This window comes from Lynx rufus, unplaced genomic scaffold (genome assembly GCF_022079265.1).
Source record: "Lynx rufus isolate CCGP_SWC_20201006 ecotype Redwood Valley unplaced genomic scaffold, mLynRuf1.p SCAF_6, whole genome shotgun sequence".
In the NCBI taxonomy this organism is placed as follows: Eukaryota; Metazoa; Chordata; class Mammalia; order Carnivora; family Felidae; genus Lynx; species Lynx rufus.
The window spans coordinates 28,266,416-28,289,371 of record NW_025814878.1 but is presented as its reverse complement, the minus strand read 5'-3'; the positions used below and the strand labels follow the sequence as shown (position 1 = coordinate 28,289,371).

The 22,956-nt window shown below is 41.5% G+C and overlaps 1 protein-coding gene across 1 annotated transcript; it reads left to right on the top strand.

Annotated features, from left to right (window-relative positions):
* Positions 1–21,187: 21,187 nt before the first annotated feature.
* On the top strand, positions 21,188–22,663 carry TMEM200A (transmembrane protein 200A). The gene has a single exon (XM_047101676.1). It carries the CDS (start codon positions 21,188–21,190, stop codon positions 22,661–22,663), a length of 1,476 nt encoding a protein of 491 aa, XP_046957632.1.
* Positions 22,664–22,956: the final 293 nt, after the last annotated feature.

The following is a 22,956-nucleotide window of genomic DNA, read 5'->3' as shown; positions in this document are numbered from 1 at the left end:
ACCTATAAAGGCTGATCCAACATAATAACTTTATGTTCTCTAGAAATTTGCAGACTTACTAAGAACACAGCAAAACTAGGAAGTAAGCACACCTCCAAAAGTCAAAAAACAAGGTAAATAGATGTCCTAAAGCCCAAAGCATATGTATACCCAAAGTCTTCACTCCAACTTTGTTTGCCTTCAATTTGCACATAAGATCAGTCAACTTATTTATTTGGCTCTCTCATTTCTAAGGACAAAGCCCCACATAAGAACTGGAGAGGGAAAAGCACTTGTAGTAACCAGATTCCCAATGGCAATGTCAGCCAACAGCACATTCATCATTCATCTCCCCCTCCCCCAGACTTCTGGGCAACTTTACTCGCGTGACAACACTAACTACATTCACCTAGTGACACAGTTATGCTTTTAAAAAGTCTCTTTCCAGGGGCGCCTGGGTGGCTCAGTCGGTTGAGCGTCCGACTTCAGCTCAGGTCATGATCTCGCAGTTCGCAAGTTCAAGCCCTGTGTCAGGCTCTGTGCTGACAGCTCACAGCCTGGAGCCTGCTTCAGATTCTGTGTCTCCCTCTTTCTCTGCCCCTTCCCTGCTCATGCTATCTCTCTCTGTCTCTCAAAAACGAATAAATGTGAAAAAAATTAAAAAAAAAGTCTCTTCCCATTTTTGATCATAAACGTCTTAAGGCAAGACCTTGACTTTTCACAAGGCTTTCAGAATATCATACAAAACCATGTCGTCGTTATTAGTCATATTCAAAACACAGCAAAACAACTCAGACATCAAGAGAAAATTAAATTATGTTTAATATTGTTTGAGGAACCTGGAATGAAGTGTTATATTTTAGAAATACTTTTATCCCTAATAATGAAAGTTAAAAAAGGTGAATACAAAGTTCTGTTTTTGTAGAACTTGTGAATACAAAGCCCAGAGAGTGTCCCAAGGCTGACGTTTTAGTGTTGATTTGTTCTGATTTTACAAGCCCTTTAAACCCAACCTAGCTCACGGCAACCTATTGAGGATGGGAGGGTAAATATTCTCGCTTTACAAATAAAAACCTGAAGCCCTACTTTAAATTATTATCTCAAGATTACAGCTTATTAAGGACCAGAACTTTTAGTCTTTTCAAGATACATTTAGCCATAAAAGCAATGTAGCAGGGTGATAAAATCACAGGTTTTAGTGTCAGAAAGATCTAGGTTTGGGTCCTTCCTCTGGTCACATACCAGCTGAGTCACAGTGGGCAATATGCTTAATCTCTGTAGATGGGGGCAATCTTTGAACAATTATTAGTCATGTGATACTATCACATAAGTTTGGTGGAAAGTGAACTGGAACCACAAGACTGAATCTTTGAGAAATCAGCTAATGAATTTCCTTCAGCTCCGGAAGCTAGAGGGTCAAGCATTAAATGAAAAAATATTTACTTGGTGACAATACCCTTCTGCATTTAAGTTAATTTTTAGCCTTTCTGTCTCCCAATTTGTTTTGTTTTTTTTTCAATGTTTATTTACTTTTGAGAGACAGAGATAAAGAGTGAGCGGGGGAGGGAGAGAGAGGGAGACAGAATCCCAAGCAGGTTCTGCTCTGTCGGCACAGAGCCTGATGTGGGGCTGGAACTTGCGAACCCTGGGATCATGAACTGAACCGAAACTAAGACTCTGATGCTCAACCAACTGAACCACACAGGTGCCCCCGGCTCTCTCAGTTTCTTTATAAAATGTTGGAATAATAGCAATACCCAGCTGTATCAGTCAGAGTAGGTTATGTGCAGTAACAACCAACACCCACATTTCAATGATTTAAAATAACGAAGATGTATTTCTTATTCATGCCCACTGTGGGTTGCCCGGCAGCTTCCACATCATCCTTACGTGAGAACCTGAGATGATCGACTTTTACCGTCTGGAATGTTGTCAGTCATCACGGGGAGGAGAAGGGATCATAGCAAATTATGCACTGGCTCTTAAAGGTTTTTGCCAGCAAGGAACCCATGTCTCTTCACGCATATTTCAGTGACTAAGGCAAGCCACTTCTCTTGCCTAGATTCACAGGGTTGAGAAAATGCAATCCAATAATGGGTTTATGGGCCTGGGAAGAGAACTGGAATATTGGTGAACAGTCCAAATGACCACCACCCGGCCCTATTAGGATTGTCAGGAGGATTAAGTTAGTGAATGTAAGCCTAAGCACCGTGCTTGGGACCTTACAAGAACTAAGTAAATGTTAGGGATTGTTCTGACTTACATTGGTTACAAACTTTATTAACAGTGATTACTTGAAGCTTATTTCAGCTCATTGCATGTCGTGTCCCTTAAGAAAATGGAACTTCTGAAAGAAAGCCTGTGTCTAGGGAAAACGTAGGGCTGCATAACTTCATAACCTTGCATGACGGAAATACCTCGGTATAATACACAGACATAGCATAATGACTCAAATGACTTGGGTGTGACAGTGGTTTGTTATTCTTTTCTATCCAGATGGGAAACTTGGGGTTTATAAACTGCTAAGGACAAAGAGGATTGGAATTATACATTTCATGTTACAAAGCCAAGTACATTATTTTTGAGAGGGCAGCCCTGTTTCTGCACATTCCCTTGTGCTGTGTTAAGCAGCAAACACAGCCAATCTGCTTCTAGGTTGATAGTGAGCAGGTCAGGTCATAGAGCTGTTCAGACAAAAATAAGCCCTCAGTTTTTAGAGTCCTCATTCTTCTTTAGTCTTGGGTCCCTAACGCCCCAGCAGCATCTGGAACTTGGTTGGTTGTCACCAACTGAATGAAGAACAGAATGAATATGCAGCAAAGATATTGTCCCCGTTTAAGAGAATCTCAGGCATAGAGAGAGCACAAGGGGGCATTTTCTCAGTGCACAGGATTTTGAACTTCTATGCTAATCGTCTTTCCCTTCCCCCTCATTTGTTCCATCCTTTGTGACCAGGCCATAACCACTGGGAGAGGAGCAAAGAAGAGTCCCCTGATCCTACACCACCACTGGACACTGTTGCCTTGAGCCTTACTTCTCTAGTAATAGCATTCCCTTTCCCACCTCCTTCCACTGCTGAAAAAGAATCCTGTTTTAGAAGAAACACAGTTGTCCCTTCCCCAGTGTTTTATCTGAGTAGAGGCTGGATCTCTTGAGGAAATTCTTCCATCTCTGTGGCTCAAACTTCAACAGGCATCAGAATCACCTGGAGAGCTTGTTCAGACAGATTGCTGGGCCCATCCCCAAGATTGCTGATGCAGTAGGTGGCAGTGGGCCCATGAACTTGCATTTCCAACCAACTCACAAGTTATAGCAATGTTGCTGTAGTTTGAACGGCGTTACTCTGAGCCCTGCCTGGGCTCCTTCCTCCGGATGCCTCCAGACTTCCTGGTGCTAGTTTCTTTTTAGGTACTGGTTTTGCTTAATTTTCTCATGTTGCTTTTGAACTGCTGGAATGATCCTAATTATTCCTCTTCTGATATTCTAAGAGAACTCGTGTTCTCTTTTATGTGTCTGTCCAAATATTGTTTTGATTGTTACAGATTATGATTCCTAAGGTTTGGAACCATTTCGTCCCAGAAGACCTTATAGAGAGAGGGGAGGCTGAGGGAGTTGCCCGCCCACGCAGCACTTAGGAAGGCTGGATTTGGTCAGAATCGTAAAAGGATGGCTTCCTTGTAGCCAAAGACATTGGATCCCTTCATCAACTATTTAAAAATTTATGAGTGTTTTCATTATTCTCCTGGTATCAAGCTAGTTAGCCAGTTGGCCTTTTTTTGAAATCATTGAAAAAAGTTACATCAGCTATATGGGTGGAATGTAAAATTAATGTGTCTGCAATTTTGCACAAGGAGTTTATCATTTGGTTGGCCGAGTCAAGTTGCAAATTCATAGCCGTAGCTCTTGAATCGATCTTGGTGTAACAACAAAGTAATTTGACTTTGACTTTTGAGAATACAGACACACATGAGCCTGAAGGAATGAAAGTCTGGATTTTAAGTGATCTTCTATTTGGGATATTTGTTATTAGATGAGCAAACTAGGAATTGTATTTAGTTAGATGGTTAGAGTGAGCTCTTTTCCAAATGGCTTATCCGGGTATTTTCTCTGTGTGTCTCTAGTTACACAGAGGCGTTTGTGTGGCTCGATGGGCAGTTGGCTGTAGACACCCGTGTATCTGCTTTGCAGCCGTGAATGTGTGTGTGTGTGTGTGTGTGTGTGTGTGTGTGTGCGTGTGTGTTTGTGAAATAGGTTTTCCAAATAAATTAGAGTGCTTATCACTTTGAGATTTTTATATTCAGTTAACATATTTGTTGACCAGTTCTTCTTGTCATTAAATGTTTTTCTACATTTTTGAGAGGACTGCTAGTTATTTCTTTATTTGAGAGTACCATAATTAGTTGGTCGAATCATGGTGGTAGTATAATTGCCAAATTACCCTGTAAAAAGAGAGAAAACGCTTTTATGTAAACATTGCTAACCAATAAAAAAAACTTTGCTGATATTTCCTTAGTTTATACATATGATACTTTAGAGGAAAAATGAAATCTTTAACCTGATGGTATTTAAAATATTCTCAATCAGTTTAGGGTGATGGGGTCGTTTTTAAATAACCTTCTCTTAGTTTTGGTCACATCTGTAGCAGGGAAGAGATAAAATACCAATAAGTATGCCCACAGTAATAAGATACATAAGAAACTAAATAGAAGAATGTTGCTTTTTGGAATATTTGATTTTTATGTTATCTATGCATTGAGTGATGTAGTTTTGGTACTTTTTTTTTGTTTTTTTTTCCATGTTTTGTGTTTTTTTGAGGAACTCGATTATTTCTCACATACAACTCTGATGGTTTTTACAGAAATGAGTTCTTATAAAGGTTAGAAATGGAACTCATTTTTCATTACCAACAAATGCAAGTTATTGAGGGCATGGCATTGTGCTGTGCAGTTCAGAGATGCGTATGATTTCTTTCTCTAAATGACATTTTTTTCTTTAATGACATACTTTGTTGTTTCTTTAAGTAACCTATTTTTCCCCCCACTGCATCCCAAATTCATGAGCGTAAATTCTTCCTTCTTCCCCTCATCTCCTTGTTTTCTCTCAACATTTCCAATCATGCCTCATCCTTCCCCTCATCCTAGTTCTGTTAAATGTGCAGTATGATTGAAGGAGAAAGCACATGTTCTCGGAGCTAAACAGATCTGGATTTGAAGCCTCGCTCTCCTACTTCCTGGCTGTGTGACATTAAGCAAATTACTTACCCTCTCTGAGCTTCAGTGAAATGGTACAGTTTTTCTCCCTCACAGCTTTTTCCGAAGATTAAATATAATCATGCATATTAAGTTCCTAACAAAATATCACAGCTCAACAAGCACTAGTTTCTTTCTCATTTCTAATTTTTCAGTCTTCCTTCAGTTTTCATACTTTCCCCCAAAGTCTCCAGATAAATAATTTGTACTTCTTCACTGTTTTCTTGGAAAAGATTCAAAGTTTTTTCTTTGTTTCTGGAAATCATCATTTTATTCATTTTTTTAAAAAAAATTTTAGATGTTTTTATTTTAGAGAGAGAGAGAGAGACAGAGCAAATGGGAGAGAGACAGACACAGAGTCTGAAGCAGCCTCCAGGCTCTGAGCTGTCAGCACAGAGCCCGACGCAGGGCTTGAACTCACCGTAAGATCATGACCTGAGCCGAAGTTGGGTGCTCAACTGACTGAGCCAGCCAGGCGCCCCGAGGAATTCATCATTTTTGAAAAAGTCACCATTTAACTCATATTTACTTTGATCTCATTAAGGCTATAGAGCTTAGGTCAGTCAACGTTACTCCTTTTAAATCTAAACGAATCCTAAAATGACCTTTGAAGTTGTGCATAAACCTCAACTATTTTCTGAGGGCAGGCAGGGCTGGGTTGGGGAGCTATGGACGGTGACTGGCGTCTCCATCAAGTAAGACTCGGGGATTTTACCACTGAATTCTGTCTTGTGCTTGGAGATTGCCGATAGGAAATTACGCTTCTTAGGTCTAAACCCCCAACCCACCTAAATTCCTGCACGTCCATTCATGTTTACTAACGGCTCTCTCCTCCATTCTCTCTCCTGGGAATCCCTCTCTGTCTCTCTGCTTTTCTTCCTCCCTTCTTTGAAGACAGTGTGAAGGTCACCTTGTTTATGAAACCTCTCCTGCTCATTCCCTCCCCGTATCCCCACCCTATACGGTCACCGTCTCCTTTTGGCCTTCTCTGTACCCCATGAATGCTTCCGTGACGTGCCTAGAATGTGTCTTACCACCTGCTTGTCCACCTGCTTCTAGGCTGTCAGCCTGATAAAACGCGCAGGCGATGTCAGATTCACTTCGGAGCTCTGGCACATAGTCGGTGTTCAACAGATACGTACTGAGTGCCGAAATAAATGTTAGACATCACAGGCATGGATCCCTCAGATAAAAGAGCACAGAAGGTTGAAATTATTGTAAGTGGTGATCTGAATTAAAAGCAGCCCAAGCAGTGCTAAATAGAGATGAGTGAGATTCTCTGCTTTCCAAAGGGAACTAGAAATCTGAATAAATTACCAACATCGTTCTGGAAGGATTAGGAATGTTATTTGATTTATTTAATTACTTGACTTCATTATCTTATATGGATTTAGGAAGAAGGAAGACTTCTCTTCATCATTCAAAAAGTAATAAAAAAAATAACGCAGACGCCCTATAAATAAATGCTTTAAAACAAAGGATTTTGAAGCCTGAACCAGCTCAGCAGTTACTTCAATCCTCTACATAATTTTCCTTCTGAGGATCTGCCAGTTTGGAAGGAATGAAGAGGCTACAGGAGTTGTATAGTCAGAACTCGAGTTGGCAGACCTGTAAAACCGTTATTTCTACGTAACGTGTGTATCTTCTTGGACTCTGAGCTCATCGGTAGGAGGGGATGTTGATAATTACTTCTCAGAGTTGTGAGGATTCAATGAGCCAGCATATGAATAAACCAACACATTTTTGATTCATCTCCAGAAGGCTACAGGTAAAATCCGTGGGTTAGCATGGAACCACAGCAAGTCTAAAAAATACTTAGAATATTAAAGCAGTTATTATGTTTGTGGGTTGGATATCATTGAGGATCAAAAATGTAAACAAATGCTAAGTATGTGTTTAGAAAGCACACACATCAGAAACTCATCGCTGTAACCCTATTAGTATTTGACTTTGGTGAAAAAACATCAGGACTGAAGGCATGTTTTAAAACTCAGATTTCAGTCATGTGAATTTATAGGACGGCTCAACCTTGGCATGAACTCATCTTAAATAAGCCCCAGGGATGTTAATGCCTGAAGAAAAGGTCCACATAAATATGCCTGCTTTATGTTCAGATGAAGCAGGGAAAAGGCGTGCACGGGGTAACCCTTGAGTGCAAGAAACCATCTCCTTCCCACGACCCCGCCCCACTCCTCACTCCTGCCACAAGGCCCGGCTGGAACAGGGACGACGAGGACGATACTGGGTCTGTGTAGACACAGGGCTGTGCTGCACGTAAAGCGATGAAACAGGGCCAGTGGAGGGGGCCGCACAGAGATCTAATTTCAGGGCCTGAAAATTAAATAAATTTCAGTCTTGCTCCATCATCTCTGTGAGGAGATGAATGTAAATCAGGTTAAGTGGAAGAACCCTTTCCGGAGCCCCAGCCCCGGTTCCCTTCGTAAGGAAGGCTGAAGAACTCTGTCCAGCCTCTGTGGCTGCATGCGTTATGAGAATAATAATTCTGAAGTCGCAGGCTAATCTCAGACAGAAGCGCACTTCCACAAGTGAATCAAAGTCATCGGGTTAGAATAACTGAAGATCGTCAGTGAGGACTGAGCTTTGGGGAAAGAATAATGCCATAGCTCTGACCAGCAGGGAGCCATGTGGGTAAGTCAGGATGACCCAGGCACAGGCGAGCCAGTCACCCCGATAAAGGATTTGCTTGACAATGCAGCGCGTTGTTCTTGAGCATATCCTAGACTGTAAGTTTCTTAAAGACAGATGCAAGTTCTTAATTCATCTTTGCACCCCATAAATGTAGATGTTGCGCTTTGTTTTCTCGGCATGTAGCACGAGTAAATCTTTTATGCCTGAATTTCTGATTCCGTCTCGTTAGTGATTTTAGCCATTTTCTGTTTTCTCTAGTTCTGCGTTTTTGCCTCAAAGGCAAAATTACACCTTCTTTAAATGTTTATTTTTGAGAGAGAGAGAGAGAACATGAGTCGGGGAGGGGCAGAGACAAAGGGGGACCGGGGATTCTGAAGCGGGCTCTGCGCTGACAGCAGCGAGCCTGACACAGGTTCAGACTCATGAACCGTGAGATCATGACTTGAGCCGAAATCGGATGCTCAACGGACTGAGCCACCCAGATGCGTCTACACCTGTTTTTAAATGAGCAAGCCGCCACATTACCCAAATGTGTACTAGGTTGCTCTGCCTTCTATTCTTATTTTTTAAGCTGTAGCGTCCTTTTGTTGTTGTTGTTCTGTAATTAGAGTTCCAAAATGGAGATGAAATAAAAGCAATACATGCTTCTTGCAAAAGAGTGAATAATTTGGTTATACATAAAGTGAGTGTTCCCACTTGTTACGCATAAGAACTGTGAACAGTCCTGTTGCCTTCCGCGTCCCTTTAGTGCATATCCAAACACATGTTCTGTACGTTTGACATAAACTCGATCTTAGTCTCTATTTCCTTTCTAAAAATCTCAAAAATCTGATGTAGATATTTTTCCTTATTGGCACATACTCATTATTCTAAATACCTGTGTACTATTCTGTCATACAGATGCAGCCTAGCTGACTTAGCCAATCTTCTCCCGATGAACTTTTAAGGTTTTTCCAGGTTGTTGCCATGACTATCGCTCTGGATGCACACGTCGTGGATACTTGTACAAGTCTTTCTAAAGGATGCAGTCATAGAAGTGAAATGGTGCAGGGAGGCGAGGGCAAGGGGAATGGACACTTAAACGTTCGAAAGTCACTCCCAAACTAAGCACAGAAAAGGACCCATTTGTCCTCTCAGCGACAGCTCGTTAGGGTTTATTTTCTTACACCTCACCAGTGATGGGCATAATCAATCCCTCTGTTTATTTTTTGTCAATTAGTAAATGGAGTTCTGTCTTTACTTTTGAAATTGCTTTAGTCTGCATTTCTCTCTTTGCCGTAGAGCTGCTCTTTTCCTTTGCTAACCGGGCATTTGTACTTTTTCTTCTGTGACTTGACTATGAATGTCTTTTGTCCATCTTTTTCCTAGATTGCCATCTCTCGCAGGAAATCACCAGTGAAGCAAACCATTATAACAGATATTTGAAGCTAAGAATATCTCAGGGATGATCCCCAAATACCCTACCCTTCTAGAAAGCGGTGGTGTGCATGTATGGTGCTTTTAGAAACATGGTTTCACCTTTTGTTGTTGTTAGGTTAAGCCTCCTCTGAAATCATTTTTACTGCTCAGCACTCTTTCCAGTTTCTTTTTTTCTATTCCTGAAATCGTATGCAGTTTATCCTTCTCCTCAAGTCTCCCCTCTCAGCTAATGTATTTAGTCAGGATTTGTAGATGATTCAATAATCCCAGCAATCCTAGAAAGACAATTCCTGACCTTATAATAATTATTTTTTAACAGAAGAGATGGACAGAAGTAAGGATTTTTAAGAAAATATATAGAACTGACTCATGGTTTCAGATAGTTCACACTGCATTAATAATCCAGAATTTTCTGCCCCAGGACATGTTTCTCCTCTTCCTCCACTGCATCCACCTTTTTCTTCTTCCTTCTTTTCTACCCTTTCCCCTTCCCCTCCTCTTTCCTTTGACTTCCTCCATGCCCCTATCCAGCAGCAGTTCTGACACAATTAATTTTGTCACTGGAATGCTAGGTAGAAACTCTAAACAAAACCATCACTGACTGGTACTTCTTCAGTGGTGAACAGTAGGCGTTCCCATTAAATCCAGGGGCCAGGCAAGGATTGCCACACCTCTCTGTTGTTTATTTGTTTGCCTTTGCTCTAGAGACAGTACAGACAGTAGTAGATGGTACAGTTATAAAAGAGCAATTTTTAGGGGCATCTGGGTGGCTCGGTTGAGCATCTGACTCTTGATTTTGGCTCAGGTCATGATCTCAGGGTCATGGGATTGAGCCGCATATTGGGCTCCTTGATGAACATGGAGCCTGCTTAAGATTCCCTCTCTCTTTCCCTCTGCCCTTCCCTTCCACATGCACACGTGCTCGCTCTCTCTCTCTCCCCCTCAAATAAAAAACAGATAACCAAAGAAAATAGCAATCATAGGTTTAAAATTGGGAAAGAGGAGGGGCGCCTGGGTGGCTCAGTTGGTTAAGCGTCCGACTTCAGCTCAGGTCATGATCTCACACTCCATGAGTTCGAGCCCTGCGTCAGGCTCTGTGCTGACACCTCGGAGCCTGGAGCCTGCTTCGGATTCTGTGTCTCCCTCTCACTCTGCCTCTCCCCTGCTCATGCTCTGTCTCTCTCTCTCTCTCTCTCTCAAAAATAAATAAAAACATTACAAAAAAAATAAAATTGGGAAAAAGGAAGCAAAAATATTTTATCTGGATGATGTAATTGTCCTTCTAAGGCACCTAAGAGAATGAACTAAAATATATACATATATATATTTTTAATCTGTGAACAAGTTCAGCAGGGCAGCTTAGTAAATTAATGCACAAAAATTGGTAGACTTCCTACATCCAAACGGCAACCACTTGAAGATAGAAATAATAGTGACAGAAAACATACCAATACACGACAGAAACCCAGTGACAAAATACCCAAGACACAAAAAGTAACAAGAAATGAGAAAGATGTATGTTTTTTTTAAAAAAACTATGACATAAAAGAAAACACTTAAATAAAATGCTGCTGTGGTATAATAGTGTCAGTTCTCCCTGTATTTATTTAGAGATCTAGCATGCTCTCAATAAAAGTGCCAGATTTTTAAAAATCAAATTCTGAAGTTCATAGGAATGTAAAATGTGTAAGAATAGACAAGAAACTTGAATGAGAATAAGATAATCTTATCAGGTATCCAAATATGTATTACAACGTGAATAGTAATCAAATCAATTTGGATAAGGCAGATTAATAGAGTAATGAAACAGGATGGTCAGTCTGAATATTGATCCAAATGCATATGGGATTTGGTTTTTGTACAACTATAAGAAATTAGTATGCAATGAAAGTAGCATTCAAAGCAAGGGAGGGAAGATTTATTACCTGTAAACAAGTTAGATCCCTACCTGTGTTCTTACACACACACACACACACACACACACACACACACATCCAGATTCGGGAGGAAATTAAAATGTAAGAGAAATAGAACATAAAAGAACATAAAAGAAGAAAACATGGGAGATTTTTTGTAATGTTTATTTATTTATTGTGAGAAAGAGAGAAAGCACACATGAGCACAAGTTGGGGGGGGCGGCGGACAGAGAGCTAGGGAGAGAGAGAATCTCAAGAAGGCTCCATGCTGTCAGGGCAGAACCCGGTGTGGGGCTTGAACTCACAGACCTCAAAATTAGGACCCGAGCTGAGATCAAGAGTCAGCTGCCTAACCGACTGAGCCACCCAGGTGCCCCTAAAACATGGGAGAATTTTTAACATGATCTTCCATTGAAGATCTTTCTAATGATTCTATGAAGCCATCAATCAACATGCTGATAAGGCTGACAACATACAATTGAGTATTCTGTTTGATAAAATACACAATAAAAAAAGTAAAAATATAAGCTAAATGTCTTTGCCAGGCATATCACTACCAGAGAGCTGATTCCTTCAATATATAAAGAGTTCATATAAATCAATTCTAGGAAACCAAATGAGAAAACATTCTTCCTACTTCTCCAATAGTCTGCTGACCTCTGGGAAGGGGAAACTAGGGAAGCCAGAGACTTCCTCTTCATTTTGTACTGCTGGGTTTTTACCTTAAACAAGTAACTACCAAATAGAGGGAGAGGTGGGGGAAGAGGACAGACTGACTAACAAATGCTTTCTTTAAATTGGAAGTCTAATACATTCATTCTTTTTGTGACTGGTGAGGAGTTGGGTCTTGCCCTGCCTCATGAGGCTGCCTTTCACACCTCTTCCTACCTTGCCTAAAGGGCAGTCCTCCTCAGGTTTCACTTATGGGCAAAAAGAAATTCTCTAGTGGAAATGATGTGGTTTGAATTATTTCCTAATATTTTTCTAGGGTTTTAAAAATACTTCGTGGCAGCCTTGAGCTACCATGTGATGACACAGCTCTGTTTCGCTCTGGTGAGAAATGGTTGCTAATATGCAGTAGAGAAGAAAGTAAGAAGTTTGGCATCCTTAACAGTTCTAGCCCAGCTGTGTTACGTACAAAACTGGTGGACTTACATGAGCTATTGTTAGAAAGCCAAACAAGTAGAATTGAAACTTACTACCATGCTCCAGCTTTCCTTCCTATAGGAATGTCAACAGTGTGTTTGGGACTTTCCAGGCATTTAAAATTGCTGGAAAGGTTATTAATACTTGCCGGAGTCTCACTTTCCAATGTTGTCTCCAAACACATGGCCACCGTACCTCTAAGTGAAGTTACCATGTATGTTCTTCTGCAGAAGAGAAATCTGTATACACAGTCCAACTTAAATGTTGGTTTTAAATGTTTTTCACTCTCGATCCACAAATATCTCAACTAATATCCTGCATTTTAGTAAATCTGTGACTCATTTAACAATAGCTCCTGGACATCAGTTTCAAGTCGACTTCCCGCTTGGAACTGCAGTCAACAGGGAGTGTGACAGTCATTGGAAGAGCTTGTCCAGGTTTGAAGAATTAGGGTACAAGGCAGGAAGCATATTTCTACTTTGGAGGAAATGGGCTTCTAGTTTCTTCTCTTCCTGTGGAAAATATCTCCCACTGGGTCTCAGCAGGGTTTTTTCTAAAAGCTCATTATGGATCTGTTATTTGGCCTCCTGAAGACTTTTGTGTTCTGTGAGGTTCGTGGCTTTTAGTCCTCGCAGAGTAGTTTTTCCATGTCATTATCACACGGTTCATAAGAGATCTGGACCCATAGTTTACAGTTTATCAGGCTGGCGGGTTCTGAAGGCATCAGTAACAAAGAACACGTATAGATTTCCAAGCGCATTCTCTGTCCCTAGCATTTTCTGCCTGTGTAGGATGTACTTGACCATAAAATGGTATTTTGTATTGAATGACTTGGGTATCATTCTGCTAATTATAAAAAAATTCTGTATTTCCCTTTAGTTCTAGCATTCATGATGATGTAGAACCATACTGAATGTTAAGAAACCCTTCTCTCCAAGGCAGACCAGCAAAGGTCTTCATAGTGTACAAAATCATAGCTTATACCTCTTGCCACAAAATTAATATTTTGCAATTTTCACTTTATATCCCCCTAATGGCAAATTCTCTAGTCCCTGTATCCCCAAGCCCCAAATTGCTCTTCATTTTCAGGCCGTTTTATGCCCAAGGGTCCCAATGGAAACAGAATGGTGGTTGCAGAATTGATCCGATACTCATGCATTTGGTTCAACAGCATCATTAAGATAAGTAAAACCATCAGATGAACTGGTTTGGGCTTTCCTACTTTATTTTTTATTATTGCTGGGGTTTTTTGTGTTTTTTTTTCTTGGTCACAAGACAGGTCTCCAAATCTGAAGAAATAGAATGAAAAAGAAAGGCATGCTTTATATTCTTCTATAACCCCCACCTGCCTCTCTCTCCTAGAAATGCAGCTCTTCTTTACAATGCCAAATTATTAATGCTTCTGCCACTAAAATACAGTCTGCATTCAGATAGGTTTAGACTCCACGTCCCAGTACAAACTTGCAGCCATAATTTTCTCTCCATGTACAGTAAGCCATCATTAATTATTTAACTTAATGTATTAAAGTATATTTTGGTTTGCCTAGTGGAGCGATGAAAGAGGTAATAGTACTGAGAATAAAGAGTTAATAACAACAGCTGTTGTTTATTCAGAATTTACTATAATCAACGCTACAGGAAATATTTTATAGATATTGCTTCATTTTATTCTTAAAATGACCTTATAGTAGACACAGCTAATGTCACTAACATGGACCTTCGTTCCCAGACACTGAGCTGTGCACCACATTCATTATTGTCTTTGTTCTGCAACAACCAGTATTATCCTCATTTTACAGGTGGGGAAACTGAGGCTCCAGGACGTTGAGTCAGTTGCTCACTTGTAGCCATTAAGTGGTGTGGAGGAATTCAAGCCCTTCCCATCAGGTCTTCTGCCTCCAGTGCACCATATACTATGTATTAAAGAAGGTTTTTGCCATCTTACAGATAGTGGAACTGAGATAAGAAGAATTTAAAACAACTCGGGGCACTTGGGTGGCTTAGCTGGTTAAGCGTCCAACTTCATCTCAAGTCTTGATCTCGTGGTCCGTGAGTTCGAGCCCCATGTCAGGTGGGCTCTGTGCTGAGAGCTTGGAGCCTGGAGCCTGCTTCGGATTCTGTTCTCCTTCTCTCTCTTTGCCCTCTCCTGCTCGCACTCTCTCTCTCTCTCATTCTCAAAAATAAATAAACATAAAAGAAAAAAATTTTAAAAGAAGAATTTAAAACAACTTGTCTAAGGTTGCATGGCTATCAGGTTTCTGTGATTCTAGTGTCCATGTGCAAAACCATTGTGCTACACATTAAAAAGTGATTTCTACTCTATTCTTAGTTTTTAAACTTTAATATAATTGAACTATTAGTCACCCACAGGCATTGTCTCTTCCAACTCTGGTAAAGATATAGATTAAAAATCCTACTCTGAAAGTTTAAAATGTCTCTATTGGGAAGAAAGTCCTAAAACCGTTCTAGCTGAACAGAAAATATTTCCATCTGTCACATTTGTGGATGCCACGTGGGGTTTTTATATAATGTTTTTGTTTGGTCCTGAAGACACAGATTAATTTTTGCTTTCTTTTGGCAGATAGCCTCAGATTCTGGTGAATTTTTAAACCTTGAGCTAAGAATAAAAATTCAAATATATAAGTAAGACAGTATCAAATATATATGGGATGATAAGCACACTTCGGCTGAGAGGAGGAAGAAAAACCATAGTGCACAGACTATGTGAGGAACAAAAATGAATTAGAATCCGTGTGCGTGGCAAACTTACCGATACACTAAGCCTCCAATCTGTTGCTTCTTGGGACCCTCCCCTGATTCCTCCAGCGAGTGGGAAAGAGCATTCCTCAGTATAACACCATCGTAACAATTAGTTCATTTCATTTTAGTTTTTTAAGCTTATTTATTTGTTTTTTGAGAGAGAGGGAAGGAGAGAGAGAGAATAAAAGGGGAGGGGCAGAGAGAGGGAGACAGAGAATCCCAAGCAGGCTCCACACTGTCAGTGCCAAGCCCAGTGCAGGGCTCAAACTCAAGAACCGTGAGATTATGACTTGAGCCAAAATCAAGAGTTGAACACTTAACTGACTGAGCCACCCAGGTGCCCCTAGTTCAGTTCCTTTAAAATTATTATTATTATTTTTTAATGTTTATTTATTTTTGAGACAGAGAAAGACAGAGCATGAACAGGGGAGGGTCAGAGAGAGAGAGGGAGACACAGAATCTGAAACAGGCTCCAGGCTCTGAGCTGTCAGCACAGAGCCCGATGCGGGGCTCGAACTCACGGACCGCGAGATCATGACCTGAGCTGAAGTCAGACACTTAACCGACTGAGCCACCCAGGCGCCCCTAAAGTTATTTTTTTAATGTTTTATTTATTATTGAGACACAGTGTGAGCGGGGGAGCGGCAGAGAGAGAGACATTAAGAACCCAAAGCAGGCGCCAGGGTCTGAGCTGTCAGCACACAGCCTGACACAAGGCTCGAACTCACAAGCCCTGAGATCATGACCTGAGCCAAAGTTGGACGCTCAACCGACTGAGCCACCCAGGCGCCCCACATTTCCTTTTAAATACATATTTGACGGCTCTCCGATTTGACTCCATACTCATTGAAATCAGGGACCAAATGTTACTGACTTGGTGTTCCTGGTCTCTGGCACATTTCAGTAATATGCAGACATTAATCAAGTGAGTTCATAGTCAACAGAGAAACTTGCTGAGCGTTTATCACATTCCCGACACTCTGTGAGGCACTGGGATAGCATGACATCAAAAGAAAGCGGAATATTTAACCAAGAATGGACATTGGACTGGGAGTCGGAGACCTTGAATTCCAATCCTATTCTTTTTTGCTAATTCATTGTTAGACTTTAGACAGCGTTCCTGAAAGAATGTCTGATTCAGAGACCTCTAAGGGGCACCTGGCTGGCTTAGTCAGTAGAGCATTCGACTCTTGAGTCTCAGGGTTGTGAGTTCAAGCCTGGGTGTGGAGACTACTTAAAATAAATTAGAAATTAAAAAAAAAAAGCCAAAACATCTAAAGTCTTTCCAACTCTGCAAGAATACTTACTTATCGTTGTCTCAGATGTATGTGTGTGCGTGCATCGGGAGCCATATCTTAGGTGTGGGAGGGTCACAGTGCAGTCGGAACAGTCGGTCCGTGTGGTCAGAAGAGGACATAAGAGTACAGGAAAATGCTTCCGTGAGGGTGTGAATCCTAAATGTGGATGAATGCCGTGGAGAGCGAATTCTACAATGTGCATAAGCTTGCGAAAGGGCACAGGACCGCAACAAGAAGGCTTTTAAAGTGATTATCAGAGCAAGAATAGGAGAGCTTAAGCCTGACGATGAGACATGATGGTGTGGTGTTGATAGATGATGTGCAAAGTGGGAATCTGCTCAGTGAAGGAGAAAGAGCTTTTGGCTGAGGGGGTAGAATAAACATGGTCCAAAGGAAAGGTGAGCCCCAGGCAGGCAAGTAGAGGAGAACAGAGTGCATGAGTGAGTGCCAGAGTCTACATCTGCAGTGAGAAAGATAGCCACTGAGATTGAATTCCTACTGTTTGATTTCTGAGACCCACAATGATTGGGTAAGACGGTGAAGGCCTGGAGACAGCCTAGCAGGAACCTGGTTTGCACGGTGAGGAAGAAGGTGCGTTGTGTAAGTTACAGGCTCATAATAGCTATTGCTAGCAACATTGTGGCTGATTTTCTGGACACTGGGAATGGAAAACAGGCTGATTAATATGGAGCTAAAAGTTAACTTCAACTATTTCTTTTAATGTTTGGTTGTCCACAGATGATTATATCTGTCTTTCAGTTTGACTTCTGACAAAATCATGATGTCTTTTTGGAGAATATGGAAAGTGAGTGTGGCTGACCCTCTAGTTCGGTTTATTTGTAACTAGTCAAAAGGCCTTCTCAAAAAGTTGCTGATTATTATATTCTTCAGGCCCGAACATACAGCAGGTATCAGCGTTTACTAATTACTGAGTATCTACACAGACTGACAGTGCCCCTCCTGGGAGGAGGGCGCTATTGGAATACCACAGGGCTTTCTTCAAGTTCCAAAAGTTAGGTAAAGCTGTGGATCCAGAGAGACTGGGAGGCACAAACTCTGTGCCCAAGTGATCAGAATGAAATACAGCGTCGTAGTGAAATTTTTCACTTGGATCTTTGAGGAAGTAAGTCCCCGCCCTGGCCTGGGATGGTGGAGAACACACGCACGGTGGTCAAAGTGTGGGGTGGAAGGATGTGTGTGGCTTTTCAAAATAAGTTAGAAAATAGATTTCAGCTGCTTTCGCCCACACTGAACACTGTAGACCAAGTTGACATAGCAGTTTGGGGGTATGGAGGCCTGTGCGTTTTTTCCCTCTAGGTTTACAGATCCAAAGGCTTCTTTTTGCAAAATTGCCATTAGCATCATTATGCTGTTACCAGTATCCATCCCTCAGTACTGCTTCTGCCTGGAGACTAATTTTCCTAAGATTGTAACAACAGTGTTTGTGTCTTACTCCAGTCCTGTTGCCTATGAATGTAATATTGACGCACTTGGGAATGACATTTGCTACCTTCCAAGACCTGGCCTTCCCCTTCCTCGCGAGCCTTACCTGGTTTCCTCCTTCAGTGGTGAGCTGTGTGCTTGGGACAAGCCTGGGCTCTGTTCTCCAGCCTTGTTTTCTCTTGATCTTACTTGAAATGCTGTTCATGTGACAGGGGACTGTTTTATATAATAAGTGATAAAATTATCAAAGTAAAATATACTTTGAGTGTAAAGAAAGTTAGCACGCTGTCACCTGCAAGAAGCCGCAGTAATGGTCCTCCGTGATAGAAATGTTCATTCTAGGGGTGTTAATTCTGTTTTATGGGGATAGACTAGCTCCTTCACTGGGATTTAAGCTCTTTGAAGCAGTGGCTATGTTTAAGCACCTCTGCTTTCCTGTCGGGTCACTTTGGGGCTCAGTTATCACAGAAGCTCGCTAACGGAGTGCATTGGCACCCAACCTGAACTTCGGATCCTTGAGAGTCATGGCGCCCTTGTCTGTGCCTGGCCAGGGCAGCCTGGCTGAAGAAGCTGTGGGATCCTTTCCTTTCCCCCCACCCTGTTCTTTATTTCTAAACTCCTCCCGGACCCTTTTCTCCTTCCATTTGCTGTAAGTTTTCACATGTAAACTGCGCTTGCTTTTTCTTCCTGTCTAGTCTGACCTGCTTGCTCTCTCACAAAGCCCACTCACTGTCGCTCTTTTCTCCCTTCCTGTCCTCATCGATCTTTCTCAAATATGATTTTCTCTTCCAGCCTCCTCTCCTCTGTCAGCCTCAGGAACGGAGAGTGGCACTGCTCGCAGGCGTGTTTTAACAAATGGAGGTGGACGCTGACTCTGTATGGAACGGTCATTCGCGGCGGTGGCTTTCAAACCAGATGAAAGCCTTTGCCCTTGTTTGCATTCTCTTCAGAAGGATTTTCCAACTAAATCCTTATCCTGCCACCTGGAAATAACTGAGTTAGATGGCTGCTATCTAATCAAAGTATTTTATTCAAACATTTGAAGCTGTTTGGGGATTAAGAAAACACAGGTCGACGCTAAGCTCCATGGTAGCCAGGGTTTGGGAGAAGTTCTGAACTGCAGTATGTATACTGTGATGACTTTCATAGACTTGCGCGATGGGTTACAGTATAGTCCGTTCTTTCAACATTGAACTATTTTAATCCTGGTTATAATTCCATTGAAGGCTGGCTTCCCTCACCAGCTTGTTCAGCTAGCTAAAAGTGTAGCTATCATCCACAACCCTGGTTATTTAAACACAATTCAGACATCATAAATAGCAATTCCAAAGGGGAGCTTGGTTTCACAAGAGGAGATTTGATGCGGTGAAGAAACTCTCTCAGAAATTTGCCGGAGACCTTGTGAGTCCTAAAATATCCTCTGTTTCCTACCAGCCAGATCTGGCAGCTTGGGAACTATTCTTACAAATAATGACAAATATTTCACCAACTCACAACATGTTGCTTTTTGTTTCGGTATTAATTTTGTTTGTTCGTATTTTTAACTAGGAAAGTTAGTAGAGTAGTGTGATGGCCAGCCAGCAAATCTCAGGAAAAGAATTACTCTCTTAGTGAACATTTAAGCAAATGTCTCTTGAACACTGTCTATGTGCAGGTCATATTGAATGTTTTTGGTAATAGAATATGAATCGAACAGGATGTTTGACCACAACAAGTGAAAGAAGAGGGGCATTATAATACAGCAGTTGCTATAGAATACTTGCTAAAATGCTCTGAGAAATGGCTCGTGTGGGATTTGCTGAGTCAGTCAGAGAGGGCTTCCTAAAGGAAGTGGGATGTGAACTTTGATGACTAGCCATATTTAATACGTGAAATGTGGCATGGAGGGTAAGGGGGACTCTAGATGAATGAGAAATTATTCACAGAGTCCCAGAAATAGTATACTATCAATTACGGAGAACACTGTTGGGTTTTAGCTTTATGAAAATGAAAGGCGGCAGTTAGAGATAAAGTTAAATCCCATAGGTCTGAAATCCCAGATTTAACTCTGGTAGGTGATGGGGAATGTTGTATCCATTATTCCTCTCTTTAAACAACTTCAGAGCTGTGTTTGAGAATAATTAATCGGATAATTAACCTGTCCTCGGCATATAAGTTTGACTGTGGAGGAAGAGAAATCGGGAGTTTGGAAGGCCAGTGGGGAAGTTAGGATAATGGTCTACTAAGAGTAACTTAGAGCTGACATGGGCTGGGAAGGGTAGGATTAAGTTGGAGGATAGAATTGAGAGACAGCAGGTTGTGAATATTTCTAGGATTTAGAACCCGATTGGAAGATGAGAGGAAGAAGAAAGGGAGGAGTTAAAGATGCTTACGAAGAGTAAAATCTGAGAAGTGACCCCATTAAGGAAGTCAGACAAGTCAAGCAACACTGGTGGAAGGGGAGTTAAGCTTTGCTAGCGATGCATGAATGTACATGAGTTCCCCAGTGGAGAGTCAGAGATGTGAAATGGGAACTCAGGCTACAGTCTGAAATACAGGCTTGGGATTCATTAGCACAGAGGTAATGGTGGCAGATGTAGGAGTGGATATGAATGCCATGGGAGGGTATAAAGAGAAGATGGCCAGAGATATGCTTCTCAGGGGAAGGTGGTCTACTTGTAGGTGAGGGAAGATGGCCAAATTGAAATAGTGAACCAGGTCAGGGAAGAGCCAGACTTAGGATCATAAAAGACTGGATAAGAGAGAGTTTCAAGGAAGGAGGGGTCAGCAGTGTCCACGGAAACAGAGAAATAAGGAAGTTGAGAATGGAGAGGGAGAAATTAAATGTGGTAGTTAAGAGTTCATTGGTGACTTTCACAAGAGGAGATTTTAAACCGTGAGTTGCTGGAATGTATTTTCTTTGTGAGTCTAGGGTTTGATGGTTTGGGGCCTGTTAAGTGTTCCCAATTTTTCCATTTGTTTAAAATAACACAGATAATGAAAGATGGTGTGTGTGTGTGTATGAGAGAGAGAGAGAGAGAGAGAGAGTACTTTGTGACCAGGGGACTGTTTTATATAATAAGTGATAAAATTATCAAAGTAAAATATACTTTGAGCTCACATTTCATTAATAATAGAAACACTAATTCAGCCATAAAAGGAAATCTCCAGAATTTTACATTAGCCAGTAAACAAAACTTCTCCCCAAACTATGTCAATTCAAAAGATGGCCCCTTTTCATCATGAAACAACAGCACAAATATCTAAACAATTGTTGAACTGACGAGCATGCCCCAGAACTATTGGATTATCATCTTTTTTCCTTCTTTTCAGAACAACAGACTGAGCTATGATAGCAACCGGTGGAGTGATAACTGGCCTGGCCGCCTTGAAAAGGCAAGACTCTGCCAGATCACAGCATCACGTCAACCTCAGCCCATCACCTACTGCCCAAGAGAAGAAACCAGTCAGGCGTCGGCCACAAGCCGATGTCGTAGTCGTTCGAGGCAAAATCCGGCTTTATTCCCCGTCTGGTTTTTTTCTCATTCTGGGAGTGCTTATCTCCATTGTAGGAATCGCAATGGCGGTCCTCGGCTATTGGCCCCAGAAAGAACATTTTATTGATGCTGAGACGACACTGTCGACTAACGAAACTCAGGTCATTCGGAACCAAGGCGGCGTGGTGGTTCGCTTCTTTGAGCAACATTTGCATTCTGACAAAATGAAAATGCTCGGCCCTTTCACAATGGGGATTGGCATCTTCATTTTCATTTGTGCAAATGCCATTCTTCATGAGAACCGTGACAAAGAAACCAAAATCATACACATGAGGGATATCTATTCCACAGTCATCGACATCCACACGCTAAGAATCAAGGAGCAAAAGCATATGAATGGCATCTACACCGGTTTGATGGGAGAAACAGAAGTAAAACAGAATGGGAGCTCCTGTGCCTCGAGGCTGGCAGCAAATACCATTGCCCCTTTCTCAGGTTTTAGGAGCAGTTTTCGCATGGACAGCTCTGTCGAGGAGGATGAGCTGGCGCTAAACGAAAATAAGAGTTTGGGGCATCTTATGCCACCTTTGCTTGCTGACAGCTCTCTGTCTGTCTTTGGCCTCTATCCACCTCCTTCCAAAACCACTGATGATAAGACCAGCGGCCCTAAGAAATGTGAAACCAAATCAATTGTGTCATCGTCCATCAGCGCTTTTACATTGCCTGTGATCAAACTGAATAACTGTGTTATTGATGAGCCCAGTATAGATAACATCACCGAGGATGCTGAGAACCTCAAAAGTAGGTCAAGGAATTTGTCGATGGATTCCCTTGTGGTCCCTTTGCCCAACGCCAATGACTCCTTCCAGCCAGTCAGCATGGTGCTCCCCAGGAATCATTCCATCGGGGAGTCTCTGTCGAGCCAGTACAAGTCCTCTGTGGCCCTTGGGCCTGGGGCTGGACAGCTCTTATCTCCTGGGGCTGCTAGAAGACAATTTGGGTCCAACACATCTTTACATTTGCTCTCGTCACATTCAAAATCCTTAGACTTAGACCGGGGTCCCTCCACCCTAACTGTCCAGGCAGAACAACGAAAACACCCAAGTTGGCCTCGGTTGGATCGGAGCAACAGCAAAGGATATATGAAACTAGAGAATAAAGAGGACCCGATGGAGAGGCTGCTTGTACCCCAAGCTGCAATCAAAAAAGACTTTACCAATAAGGAGAAGCTTCTTATGATTTCAAGGTCTCACAATAATTTGAGTTTTGAACATGATGAGTTTTTGAGTAACAACCTAAAGCGGGGAACTTCTGAAACGAGATTTTAATGTTCAGAAATATATCATTTTACAAGGCTACATATTTTAAAACCATTTTCACCAGTGTTTCCTTGTTAAAGTATTGGTTAAAAGCCCTTTTAATCAAATGATGTGTAGTGTTAGACCTGGCTGTTTATACTGGAGATGGTTATATGTTTGGGTTACATATGATTGCAGCACTTTATATTATCACAAATGATTTTACATTTTCCATTCCTTTGAAAAGATTATCTCTTTTATTAATATGAATACAGAACACTTCCATCTGAATTAAAGCTCGCATTCCTTACTTTCAAGTTCTT

Excerpts from the sequence above, each read along its gene's own strand:
- TMEM200A (XM_047101676.1), top strand. The coding sequence starts at position 21,188 with ATGATAGCAACCGGTGGAGTGATAACTGGCCTGGCCGCCTTGAAAAGG.